This window comes from Labrus bergylta, chromosome 18 (genome assembly GCF_963930695.1).
Source record: "Labrus bergylta chromosome 18, fLabBer1.1, whole genome shotgun sequence".
NCBI lineage: Eukaryota > Metazoa > Chordata > Actinopteri > Labriformes > Labridae > Labrus > Labrus bergylta.
This window is the reverse complement of record NC_089212.1, coordinates 13112792-13125995: the sequence shown is the minus strand read 5'-3', so window position 1 is coordinate 13125995 and position 13204 is coordinate 13112792. Positions and strand designations below refer to the sequence as shown.

General features: G+C 40.3%; 1 protein-coding gene across 4 annotated transcripts in view; it reads left to right on the top strand.

Moving 5' to 3' along the window:
- ttll5 (tubulin tyrosine ligase-like family, member 5) overlaps positions 1–13060 on the top strand; it is a 47023-nt gene extending 33963 nt beyond the window's left edge. For all 4 annotated transcript variants that reach the window (XM_020630039.3, XM_020630042.3, XM_020630040.2 and 1 more), the window contains 3 exons: positions 3343–3545; positions 8315–8397; positions 11019–13060. In XM_020630039.3, coding sequence (XP_020485695.1) covers positions 3343–3545; positions 8315–8397; positions 11019–11071 — 339 coding nt within the window. In that variant the 3' untranslated portion in view covers positions 11072–13060. The remainder of the gene's footprint in view (positions 1–3342; positions 3546–8314; positions 8398–11018) is intronic.
- The last annotated feature ends 144 nt before the right edge of the window (positions 13061–13204 follow it).

Genomic DNA, 13204 nt, shown 5'->3' with positions numbered 1-13204 from the left:
ACCTCCAATGTTCAATTTTGCTTTAGTAAAAAGGTAAGGAGAAATGGGTTGTGGCACATCTTTTGTTTGATGTCTTTTCCTGGATGAAGACTGAATATGTCTGAAATTATTGAGCCATTACTCAGGAAAACCCTAATATTTGTGTCTGTACAAAATATTCCCTTACTTAAGCACAGTGCCGTCCAAAATAGTCCAAAATACACGTATGTCAAGAGGAAAGCTTTTATGTTAGCAGTTGCACAGCTATTTTGAGAATATTTTTCCAAACCATTTAACACAATAGTGCTCAGTGGGAAAATCCTCAACAGAAGCTAGTTCCTGGTGAGCCAATGACTCCTAGCTTATAGATTACCGGTACATTGTTTGGTTGAGAGACTTGTCTAGGCTTATATTGAAAGTTGAATAATAATGGAATGCTGCCAATGGGGGCACTAGAGAGACCCTGGTACAAAAGTCTATTATAGGTTTGAAGTCTTCCCATTATAGTTCATATCAGATTTGAGCTCCATTTGTTTTCCCAGTGAAACATAAATACAAATTTGGGTTTGATTTTCTCAGGAGAAGTAATGTAGCGACTAAAAAGCTTTTAGTCATGCCTAACTAGATGTGATTTGGCTTGGTTTGGTTTAAGATGGACATTTGATAAAAGAGTGGTCTTGTCACACGACATTTTTATTGCTTTAACTTTTTATTTCATCTTGGGGGGGGGGGGGGGGTTGCTTTTTATGCATTTATTAGACAGGACAGCTTGAGAGACGGGAAATGTAAGGAGAGAGAATGAGGGATGTGATGCACCACACAGCATCAGGGCCGGGAGTCAAAACTGCATCCAATGCGAGTCTCTTTTACACGGGGGAACCTACTCTGCAGAGTGATCTGAACCGGAGGTTCCTGCATAGCATAAGTCAAATCAAGGCATACCATCTTTCTATACATTGCTTTAAAAAGACAATTTTATGAGAAAGTTGGAATTTCTCTATCTTTCAGAGGATTTATGAAGTCTTTCCTTGGATGGAGAGAAATTGAGACTGTAAAGTGCCATTTGGGAGCTTACACAGTGGGATAACAGGATACACCTGCTTTTTTTTCTGGTCAGTCAGTTAGTATTGCAGTTGGAGTTTTTCATCATCTTGGTTGTGCCATAATTAAAGCAGCTAAGGTCATATTTTTCTTGACTTGGTCCTTCAGCCTCACGCAAAGACCTTTATGAGAGTGATCCTTTATCATGCCCTTGGTTCATGCTTCCTTTCACCTTGTTCTGTAGTCGATAGACACTTACCAAGTTTTTTCTTATCAGTAACATGTCCCATCAAACTCCCAGCCTCCCAGGCCAGGAAAATCTAGTACAATTGGAAAAGGTTTGTGGAGCTGAGAACTGAATGTGATCTTGATATAAGAGTCAGTCTACTGTCCAACCTTTACAAACTGAGGTCATCAGAAGCGTGACACTGAATAAAGTTGTCTCACCACCAGAAAAAGACATCCTTCCCTTTAATCGTCATTATTACTCCAATACGACAGTCCTTAGGAAGTTGTCTCAAACTTTCTCTGAAGCACATTGACACAGATTTGTCCAAGAGTTAGTAACCTGACTTGACTTTTCTTTAAATATCAATGATCTCACACAGCTTTCCTGTCCTCATGGGAAAATTAATAAATCATTTAAGATTTAACCGAAGTCACAAAAGGAAGTGCTTCAGTTAATATGAGTGCTCATATAAAAACATGTGTAAGAGTGTGTTTTTCTATGAGAGAGAGAAAGAGACAGGGGGCTGTTCAGCCCTGCAGTCCACTCCACGCTCAGTTACTGGGTGCAGACTCCCCGGCTCCTCTACAGGCTTGGCCCTAGGCCACCTGGCATCCAAAGAAAGGTGCCCTTCCTGGCCCCGCTCAAACTGAATTGTGGCCATAGGCCTTGCAACCTGGAAACTCAACTTCTCATTTGTCAACACACAAATTACATCAGATATTCCCTGTCACAATGCCGGCCCTTTGAACAGCAGCATTGTGAAGCTGGAAAACCGTTAGCTTGTTAGATAGCCGTATAAAGCTGCAGAGAAAATAGCATAGGCTTGAGATGTGGAAAGAATTTATAAAAAGCATTCCCCAGCGCTGAGAGGAGAGAGTGAAATGTGGCTCTTAAATATTATGTCAGAAAGAAAACGGCATTTTCAACCTTCCCAAGCCTTTGAAGAGATCTTGTAAAAACAAATAAATAATCTGAAGAATTTCCTCCTCAGTGCAGCCAACTGCAAGAAAAAAATGTTGAGCTTGTTTTGATACTGGTTGGCATTTCATTTATATCTGCTTTAATTCATGTCAAGCACTTTGGTATTTCACCTTAATGGCCAGAGGCTACATATTTTCCACATGACAAACCCATTGCAAAAGTGATTGCACTTCCTTATTCCGCTTTTGGAATTGTGTTTTTTATTTTGTCCTAAATAGTAGAGCTTTGTTAAATACTTTAGAAATACACTCATTAGACAAGGACAAACTTTTTTTTTTACATCCCCTTTATAAAGCTCTTGGGAACTTACCATAGTGTAAGTTATATAAACTTGATTGCCTGATTGATACATAGATGCACAAAAGCTTTTCTTCCATCTTACATAGATTTTTAAGAAAGTTTGATTGTCAGGTATTCAGTTACAGCATTTTTCGTCCAAGAATGTATATGCAAATAATAAACGGTCCTGGGATTGATCCTTGTGGAACGCCAAAAGCTAGAGCTCCTACTTCTTATAGGACATGTTTGACATCATCATATCAAAAAGATTTAAATGTACCAGTAATAATAGTTGGTGATACGCTAGGTGACATTGCTAGGGCAGAGCAATGCTGCCTTCAAAATGTCTGTCCAACGGATTTTCACACGTTTCTTGGTATCACTTCAGTAATCTGTGCTTTCTCACCACTAGTGGTCCTAAGTAGTATTTTGGCTCTAACTCTTCAAGTAGCAACACTTTTTTACTTAGTTGAGATGAGTTTAAGAAATTCACACCAGTCAGTTGCAGGTGGTTACTTTCACTTCCACGTTGAGTCCATAACAGAACAGAAAGTTCTAAAAATTGAGAAATTAGCTTAACCTAAATAATCCCTTTTGGAAGCCCTTCTGAAGTATGTTGTGTTGTTGATTGACAATGAGTATTAAAAAAATCAGCTTGTGTACACATGTTCTTGGATCAAAAATGTGTGATGCAATGAGAGAGTAGTTGTTGTAGGTAGCTGCTTTTGTTGAACTAACTAGTTATCATTGTAAATTAACTTAGGTAAAGTGTCTTAAGTAATTTGATTTTCTCAATAATATTGAACTTTATTAACAGCTGTTCTTTTTTTTAGGCTCCATTTCCAGACCAGACTCCACACTCCCAGGCTCCCCCAAACTCATCCAGCTGCCCCCCTCCTGGCTTTCATTTTCAGCCCAGTCACAGTCATGGTCACAGCCATATCCAAACCTGTGGAAGTCCTGTTCACACCCCAAAGCCACCCAGCAGTGCCAGAGAGGGACCCACCAGGAAAACAGCAACCAAGCGCCTCATCAAGTAAGACTAACCCTTAAAACTGAGTGGATTTACTATTCATTTTTATCTTTCTGGCTTTGGATGCATCCTATTATAATTATACCTAAGAGTTTAACAAAGTTGCCATTTAATTTGAGGAACATTTACATTTCAGGGGGTTTGCATTGTTTAGCTTATGCTTGTAGATCAAGGACAAAAAGTGCATGGGTTTGGGGAGTTCAAGCTGACACAGCCAAAGCCAATGAGATCTTGAGTATGAGTGTAGTGAAGTGCTCACAGTCTTTTGGCCTCAGGGTGTATCTGCCTGTTCGGTAAACAACCTCATCACAGGCCTGATTTCTGCCTGAACCATAAACAAAAAATTGGTTCAGTGAAAGGGCCCCGGCTCCAAGCGTCGTTTAGATCCTGTTTGGTTTGGAGATAAGCTGAGGAGCACAGAGAAGAAAATAAAATGAAAGGAATGAAACACTGCTAAACTGCTAGCTATTTCCCTCAATTACTTTATGCGCTTTGTTACTCCAGCATCTGGCAATATTACACAATAACAGTAAACCTTTGTGACTAGAGCTGGTTGTTTTTTTAAGCACACAGTTGCAGTTGTGAAAGACTCTTTGAAATACTCTAATGCATTAAAGGAAGGGCACAACTGGACATTTTTTTACATCATTAATTTCTTTCTCTTATTAATTCTTGTAACTTTGCAGTCCTTCTATAACTCAACTGACGTGTTCAATGCTTTCATCACACTCGACCGGACAAACTGTACCTGGCAAAAAACAGTTTAGAGTGCAGTAGGGGCAGCTCAGGGGTTGTTGAATAGGTTAGGGCAGCCGAGAAGGTGCTGTGTTTGCTCCTGTGTGTGTGTCTTCCTGGCAGAGGCTGTGTTTACCCTCTGCATGTGGAATTCCAGAGCCCCCTCACACTCTCCTATGTCCTGCATTTTTGTGGTCGACCAGTGTGACAGGGGAGAGTGTGGGAAAAACGGAAGCTTCAGGACCAAAAATGCACCGATGGAAACAATGAAAAGAAAGAATAAAGAGAAGGGGAAAAGAAAAAAAATACAAAATAATTGAAAAGTCAAGTCTGTCCAGGAGAGGAAAAAAAAAGATGATTGTTTGCAGAGAATGGTGGGATAATAAGTTGCTTCCCTTTATTTCCAGTACTCTTTTCAGGGGCAACTCAATACCTCAGTTATTTAAATCACATCTGAAATACATCTCAGTATCAGCCTGAGCTTTTCCAGCTTTGTATAGAATCACTGAGATGGGTGAACTTAAACGGTTTAAGGTTATCTAGTCCTCCAAACGTCTTCCTCTAGCCAGCTGTTTGACTATATAACTGCTGTTTGATACAAACTAGCACTGGCTTTTCCTCATAGTAAAACACTACTGATGATCACAGACAGCTTTTTTTTTTTTTATCTTAATGACATGCGGTTTTATCGGCCCTGTTTAGCAGAGGAAATGGCGTGAGGATTTCTGTTGATTCAGGCAAATGATTTCCTCTCTTTGCAGTCCTGAAAACTCCTGGAATAGTGCTATACAGTCAACATTTTCCTTAAACTGCTGACTTGTGTCCATTTATTGGACTGAGTTTGCTCGATTTGTAACTGAAGATTAAAGATGTACCTCACTTTGGACTATACAAGGTTACACTCCAGTGGACACACTTGCAGGATTTCTGATAAACAGTGCCTTTTCTTCATTTATTTATTTATTGTTTTTAGCATGGTGGCTAGATTTTCTTGATTTTCATCCCTCATGTTAGGAATGATCTAAGAATATTTTATTGTTTTAACCTTGCTCAAGAATTTTAAACAGTTGGTTTTAAGCTTTTATATGCTTTTATGGACTTAAGTCTTTTTTACTGTTGGTCTTACTCGTCCCCTCTACTTCTCTGGACTACCTCGGCTCCTGCTAGCCTAACCGTGTTGTTTTTAAGCCGTGTGGTAGGCTTGCAGGTTAGCTACTGGACTTAAACCAGGTTGTAACCCAGTGGCTAAAGACATGGTCTTATCAACCAGTATGGCTGTGTGAGTGTAGTGCCATCCTACCTTTGCCCACTTGAAGGCCGATGTTACCAATCTGCAGAGTGAACTTAAGGAGAGTTGATCATGGAACTTTGCTCTGTTGCCTCAGTGCAGTCAAAACAACTCTCCCTCCTGGATGAACAAGGTAGACTTTCCTGACCTTCAAGCCTGGTCAATTCTGGAAAATAGTCAAATCTACCTCCAAGAAAACCAGCATTACGCTAACTACCCATGTTGGAAATGGTCAGTGTTAGATAGCTGATATTAATGAAAACTGCACTGCTTTTAACAATATGTTTGCCTCATCTGATCATCTATTTGAAAGCCTTGGTGATAATACTAAACATGTTTTGAAAAAACAAAGGCCATCTTTCCCTGTGTCAATTATTGGATTAAACCAATCCTTTAGACTGACTCCAATATCCATATATCCATATGTATAGTTATGTGACTGAAATGCTAAATTGATGTACAAAAAACTACTTGTGATGATAAACCTGAGCCATTCACTGTTAAACTCTCATTACTCCCGACAGTTTTTCTTCCTCTTCAAAAGATGGTTGTAATTCTGTTCTTGTTAAATATCATCCCATTTCAAAACTATGTTGTCCTTGAGTCCCTTGTCCATATTTAATCCATTACAGTTGTGGTTCAGGCCTAAGCACAGCACTATTTCCACTTACCTAGTTATTAATGATATTGTCTCATTATTATCAAGAAAATAATTTCCGGTGCAGTTTTCCCCTCTGTTTTGGATTCTGGTGATGGTTACGGTAGTTGCGGCCAGTACTACTCTAAAACCGTTAGATGCACTCTATCCCTCTGCCCTCAGATTCATTACCGGAGATGAGACTCATCATTGTCTTGTGTACCAAAAATTAGCCTTCCTGCTCTAGCAATAATAAGAGATTGCAGTTTTTTAAACTGACCACATTCATAACATTGAGACTATTCAAAGTTTTAATTTCTGACTAATTGACTTTTATTGTTTTTTTGCTTTCAACATTTTTTGACCTTGTTGCTACCCCTAGCCGTCTCTGATGATTGCATTTGTATCCACTTGATTGTATTTGTATGTTTTTGTTGTTGTCTGTGCCTTGGCATAATTGTAAATTAGGGTTCTTCTCCTCAATGGGTTTTTCCGAGGATCTGAATAAATAAATGATGATTTTTAACTTCATCTTTCATTCAAAACACTACATTTGGACAAAATGTTCTTTTCATTGGTATCTAGTCAGCAGGGCAGGGCTCTCTGGTCAATCACCACACCACAGCTTCCAACTGGAGGGGCTGCAACATCTCAAGTGGTATGACTTCAATGAAGGCTTTGAAAGGACCAATTTGTAACACAAATAAATGAGCCTGTTTGGTATTTTGTTTGCAAGGTTTGGCTAGACATAGCTGTAACTACGGAAACGCGGGCTGTCGTGTGGCATTACTAATAGGGTGACAATTACAGCAGCACCATTAATGTCAGGCCCGCCACTGCTTTCGCTCACTATTAATCAGCCACAACAGTAGTTATTTTCACAGGATACTGTATATACTCAGAAGTTGCCAGAAGTGTGTTTATGGTTAAACTTAGACCCCTTTGGCAAGTCTGAATAACATTAGGACTTATTAGCTACCTTGAAAGCACACAAAAAAAACCATGCACATCAGCTATGTTTACATAAGGATTTCAACTCTCTTTGAGAAGTGTGACATTTCCTTAACTTTAGGCTTAAATATCATTCTGAGGTAGTACAAGTACAGATTTAGTTTTCAGCTGCAGTGCTGTCTGCCTCTTAAAATGACAGAGTGAGAAACTGTTGACAAAGACAGTGACGTGAAGAACCCAGAGGTCAAGTGTTTAGGTTGTTTTTTTTTTCACTTTCAATACGAAAGGGGTCACTTCCTGTCGAGGTATGCCACGCTTAAAGTGGGCCAGTTCTATTTGTGGTTGTGCAATGCTATGAAAGAACAACTGTGCAGCCCCTTACAAGGAGGCAGTGTGTACCCTCATTACCTTGTTAATGCTCCTTTGGCAAGCTGCTGTTATGAGGCGAGAGGTTAATGCCAGCTAAGCTTTATTTATTGTTCCCCCTAAAAAATGCTTAACAGATTTAATGTATAAAGTTACAGACGTGTCCGTGCGTGTGCTGTACGCCTCAGTAGCTCTAATAATGGTTTACTCTGTGAAAACACTGTATTCGCTGTGTGATTATGTGAAAAGGGCTGTGTAATTCCTTGACTATGAGCTCAAGACTTCTGTTGAAACCCTGTGGGCTAAAACATACAAGATATATACCACTGTACTGAGTATGTTTATGTTTTTTCTGTTTCTCTCTGTAGTGATTGGCCACAGGTCCAGATAGTCAATAATCACCAGAGTAATCTTTCGTTTGAGAAAATCGCATCACCCAGGACAAGGAGCAAGAATTTGCCCCCTGCTTGTCACAATAGCTCATGAGAGGCACTCAGTAAACACTTAACCCCCACTAGACTCCGCTGACTAGAGGCTATTTGAAATTGACTCCACTTTTCTCCTGTCAGAAGATGACTCATCAGACACCATGCTCCAAAAATGAACTGAAAACAATCCCAAGCTATCAAAGCAGTCGTCCTTACATGATTGTTTAAATATTCAGCTTGAAATAGAACAATTCACTTGGATAAAGCCACAGTGTTGCTTTTCAGGTACAATTTGTCACTGTGTCAGCCCTTTTGGAAATGTTTTATTTTGCTGTTAATCGACACTTTACCCATTTTTTATTTACAGGCAGACGTCAGCAGAGAGTTCAGCGAGTGGAAGTGTGTCTAGCAGCCAGCATACAGCATACGATGCCATCTGTGGTAAAACAGGTGGGTATGCTGCAGTTCTCACCACACTTCTGTACCACACTGTAACTTGGCCTGATTGATGCTCAAAAGAAGGGGGAGAGATTATGCCCGCTGTATGCTGGTGTCAGTGATTACAGCCGGGCATCGTGGACATTCCCCATGGACGGCTGATAAACACCACTAGATATTTTTAGCCTGCTCATGATGCTCGGCGGTGTGTGTAAATATATTTGCACACAATTGACTTAAATGCATGGTTATGATAATGACAGAGTACAGCTTTTAATCACAACATCTTTAGAAGAGCGCAAGTGAAGTTTAATTGGTTATAATAAAGCATTTAGTTGTGTCATGACCCTCATTATTATTTATGGCAAGTTGTGTTGAAGCAGTCGGATTTAAATAGACATAAACAAGCTGTCAAGTGCAGTTAGTGCTCCACAATCATATCGGATGTACTTGTCCAAGAATGAAGGTCAGATTACAGCAGCAGGACAGAGAGTCATTGCATTATGACAGTTTTAGTGATGTTTCGTTTGTGAGAAGATCAGGTGATGGAAAACATTTCAGGGGATTTCCATGTATAGGTCAATCCTATGCAGTCCTAATCCCTGAGAAGTGCTGGCAAGTTGCAACCCAAAAAAAAAAAAAAAAATCACAGTAAGGGAACTCTAATGTAACTCTCTCTGTGCTAGATTTATTATGGGTTATGCTCTGCAGTTGTGAGTACATGTGCTCACGTGCACCCTGTCATCCTGCCCTATTTCCACAACTGTTTCCATTCTGAGCAAAGTGTTGAGCTTATTGCAGTAACAGTGATATTAAGCAGTTTGATGCACACATCTGTTTGTCTGATCAAGGGGCCTTTTTTCCATGGGCCGACCATACATTAGCATTAGCAGATCATACCATTCATCAAATCACATGAGTGTCACAGAGATCAGCTTGTCGGAAAAACACGGTAGCTGGGCAACACCCAGTCCACCCCCCAAATCCCCCCCCCCCCCCCCCCCCCCCCTCAAAAAAAAAAAAATTGGTGGGAAGAATGAAGAGAAATGTTCTGGCCACAGACACACACACTCAAACTCGGCAAGGCTGGCTTAGGTTAACAAACATCTTATAAACTCATCAATTACTGTAACTAGATCTGTTGGGAGAAGCTTCTGAATTTCATGAATGCATTTTTTCCAAACGTTCAGGGCGCAAAGGGTGGGGTGGGGGGGAGAGATGTATCACTCTTGACTGTCTGAAGCAAAGAAGAAAAAAAATCCCAGTAGCAACACCAGTAAGTAAGGCAGGTTAAGCCATGAAAAGGACTGGGAGTTGAACAGAGACTCAGTGTGGCGTTTTGCAGGAGGGAGGAGGGTGTTATTAGAAGGGGCACAGCCTTTGTGGAGCTTAGGAGTGCGTCAGGTCTTTCTGCCTGCCCAGTGTACCTTTTGTAGCGAGATGACTGAGCTCGCCTGATCGACTGTGACAGGGAGATAGAGCGGGTCCAAATGGAGAGCATTCTCTATGATCAGCTGTCAACCATCATTAATCACGCTCTCCCTTTATCTCTCTCTCTCTTAATCTCTTCCTCTCTTTGCGCACACAACTCCCCCTTTATCCTCTGAAAACTTTTTTTTTTAACTGCTCTCTCACCCCTTTCCCCCCTCTTTTCCTTCCCCACTTCTTCTCTTGAACTCAGCTTTTTTGAAACAAGACGAGGGCGAGTGCTATGATGCGAGGCCGATCAGAGCTTACAAACCCAGATTATATCAGCCACATGTGTTTTACAATGCTTCCCTTGATGCGTTCTCCTAGTTCTAAGGGCGACTGTGATGAGATTTCTTCTTTTCATTTTTTTTTTTTTTGCATTTATTGCACTTGTGCCCTTTTATAATGGGAGTCTGATTATGTCGGGATGGATAGCTTAGGCCCCTCTTGCTGTCGAAACAAGACTGTGGTGCCTTTTTGGGAAAGAAAGATAGTTATTGGCTGTCATCCCCTTTTGAGGTGTGTTATGTAAGTTATTGGACGTTTGATTCAAAGCAGGTACATGTTTTCTTGGAGAATCATTTTCTTTAAACAATATATTACAGTTAAATCTTTTCGACCTTTTGGGGTTAAATGTCCAGTGAACAGGCTGCTGACATCATTTCCTCTATGGTAGTGTCATTTGGAGTGTGATATGTTAGGGAGAATATTGCCCCTTATCTTTCTTCGAGAGGAAGCTGCTTCCAGCGGTCTTGTCATCAGATTGGAAGTCAGCGCGATGTTTTCGTTCTCCTGCTCGGTCAGGCCCCATGGTGTAAAAGAGCACCAAAATAAACAGAGTGTGCGTAGGGGGGAATGAAAGGGAATACTGTTCGAGAGCACAAACACGGCAGCTCTAACTGTACGTGGAATGCCTTTTTCTGCTGGATGCTTGGCCTTGATCAGGGAGGAGGGGACGGATGGACAAAAGCACTAAGCACTGCTTGTAACTACTTTGACTGTGAATAATTCAAAGATCAACAAAAACATGAACCTGGAGGATTTAGGTTCACTTTTTGATGTGAGACTCTTTCATGTTGGCCTTCAACATTTCTTTGTGGGTGTTGTGGGAGAAACCTTCTCAATCAAATGTACTTATTTCACTTCCATCTGTTGCTTCCCAGGTCTTTCTGTGTACCAAAAGCTGTTCCAGAGTCAGGAGCCCGCTCACAGATGACAAGAAGGCAACCAGAGGCGCGTCCTGCCCCTCTGCTGGCCTGACAGGTGTCTCTGCATGTAACCACATCCCCACAGAGATGTATTCTGGGAAAGGACAACAGACGCAGATGAAAGCATGCCAGACATCGAACAGGGCTCTATGAACTTCGCTGCGATACAGCTACAGACATGCGAGAGGAGAGGCTGCGACGCCAGGAATGCCAAGCTTTGACGCAGGTTGGGATTTTGTTCCCGCAGCTCAACATCAGTTGGCCTTTTCAGCTCCCTGCCCCACTCCCCTCCACTCCTTCCCCCTTGATTACACACAGCCTATATACCAACAGTTGTCTGCCCTCATTCTCTCAGTGCTACTGATGCCACAGAGAGATTTCACTGACAGATGCCCTTCAGCAGATGGTTCTTTAAGCCCCACAGAGCATTTTAACTACAGGATTCAACATTTTATTCTTTGCTCATGTAGTGGCATATGCACAGTCGATGTTTGATGTTTGTCTTTAAAAAAGTTACTAACACAGGAAAAATGTGGGTTTTGATAAGTATTGCAGAGGTTGCTTGAGCAGCTTCTCATTCTGTTTCCATCAATGGTAAGAACGCTTCTTTCATGTGTGGCTTCTGGCATTAAACACTCCAACTCTTGGTCCTTGTTGGAGGCCAAAATGCTGCCAAATCAGATTCTATAAACATCGCCGAATGATGTGTTAAAGTACAGCATCCTTTTCCTATAGGCTTAGAATGTTTGTGATTGTTAGAGCTTGATTTGTTGCAGCCTTGTTACCTCATCAGAAGGACAATGTAGCACTGGTGTCTGGCCCTTTATATCATAGTTGTGGTTATTTACTGTTGAGATGCTAATGTGGATTTTTAGTGGATGGACCAAATTTATTACTAATTTTAGGTAAATAATTGTTATTATATGAGTATTTATTTATTGTAAATTGTCCAACAGACGTCAGTTTTAGCAGTTTCTGTAGCTGAAAGCATAACATGACGAGGAGTCATGGTTACGCACAGCCTTCTCCTATGATGAGGGTTAAAGCTGCACCAGCAGACCAGTGTTCTTGTGGATTACCTGTTGCTTGGGACCTTATAGTGATTCACTCAGGGTGTGTTAATTATCTTGGATGTTTATAAAAAAAAAATCTGTAAATGTTTATGATGACTTTGTCAGAAATACTTGAATTTTATGCATGTCTTTGTCATAGCAACTGATGATGATCATCAGAGGGATTTTGCACAGACTAGTTTTCAATGCAGTACAACAGAACTGGTTTTAATACACTTGTATGTTTTTTTTTTCTGTGACTGTGATCTTGCAGTCATGTTGTGGATTTCTACTGTTAAAGCCAGTGCATGCTGTCTAACAAGAATACAACAGTACAATCCAAATCCATGTGATGTTCTCCTGTGGTGATACAAAGTTGTTTACAGCCTTGTCCTTTGTTCTGCTTTGTTGCCAATTGTTTGCAACACATGCATGGAAATGTAATATTTTTGGTATAATCTTGGCAGTCTATTGAAAAAAAAAAAAAACCCACTGACATTTATACCTAGAAACCATGAAGCATACATATCATATCAGTAAATGTGACAACTTCCAGTGTACAGCATGTGCAGTGAACACTCACTGGACCTTGGTTTAAATGTTTAACCCCTCCAGTTGGTTTTAATGTATTAACCTTTCAAGTAAATAAAGTGTTAAAAAATACTTAATACAAAAAGATCAAAAACAAGAAAGTAGAGCAATTCCATCCAACTGTCCATTTTTTTTAATTAAAAAAAAGGTGTTTCCAAGAGTAATAAGAAAAAAAGATTTACAGTTTGTGATCTAGTTAAGTGTTCACTTAGTGACATACAAAGTCTCATACAACAGAAAGGCTTCACTTTACAAAAAAAAAAAAAACAATCCCTGGAATCACTTTCCTGTTGTATTACAGAGGTAAACAAAACCATGGAAATACTACTTTGAAATAAACGTTGGTTTCCAGCATGTATTCTTTTTTTTTTTTCCTAAAGTCATTTTAATTCAACAGCATTCAATCATAAGCAAACAGTGTCAGGAGCCATGGTGTGCACATTCAGGTCAGGTGAGAAACAAGGATGTTTTCTTTCACCCTCTCTGACATATTCCTAT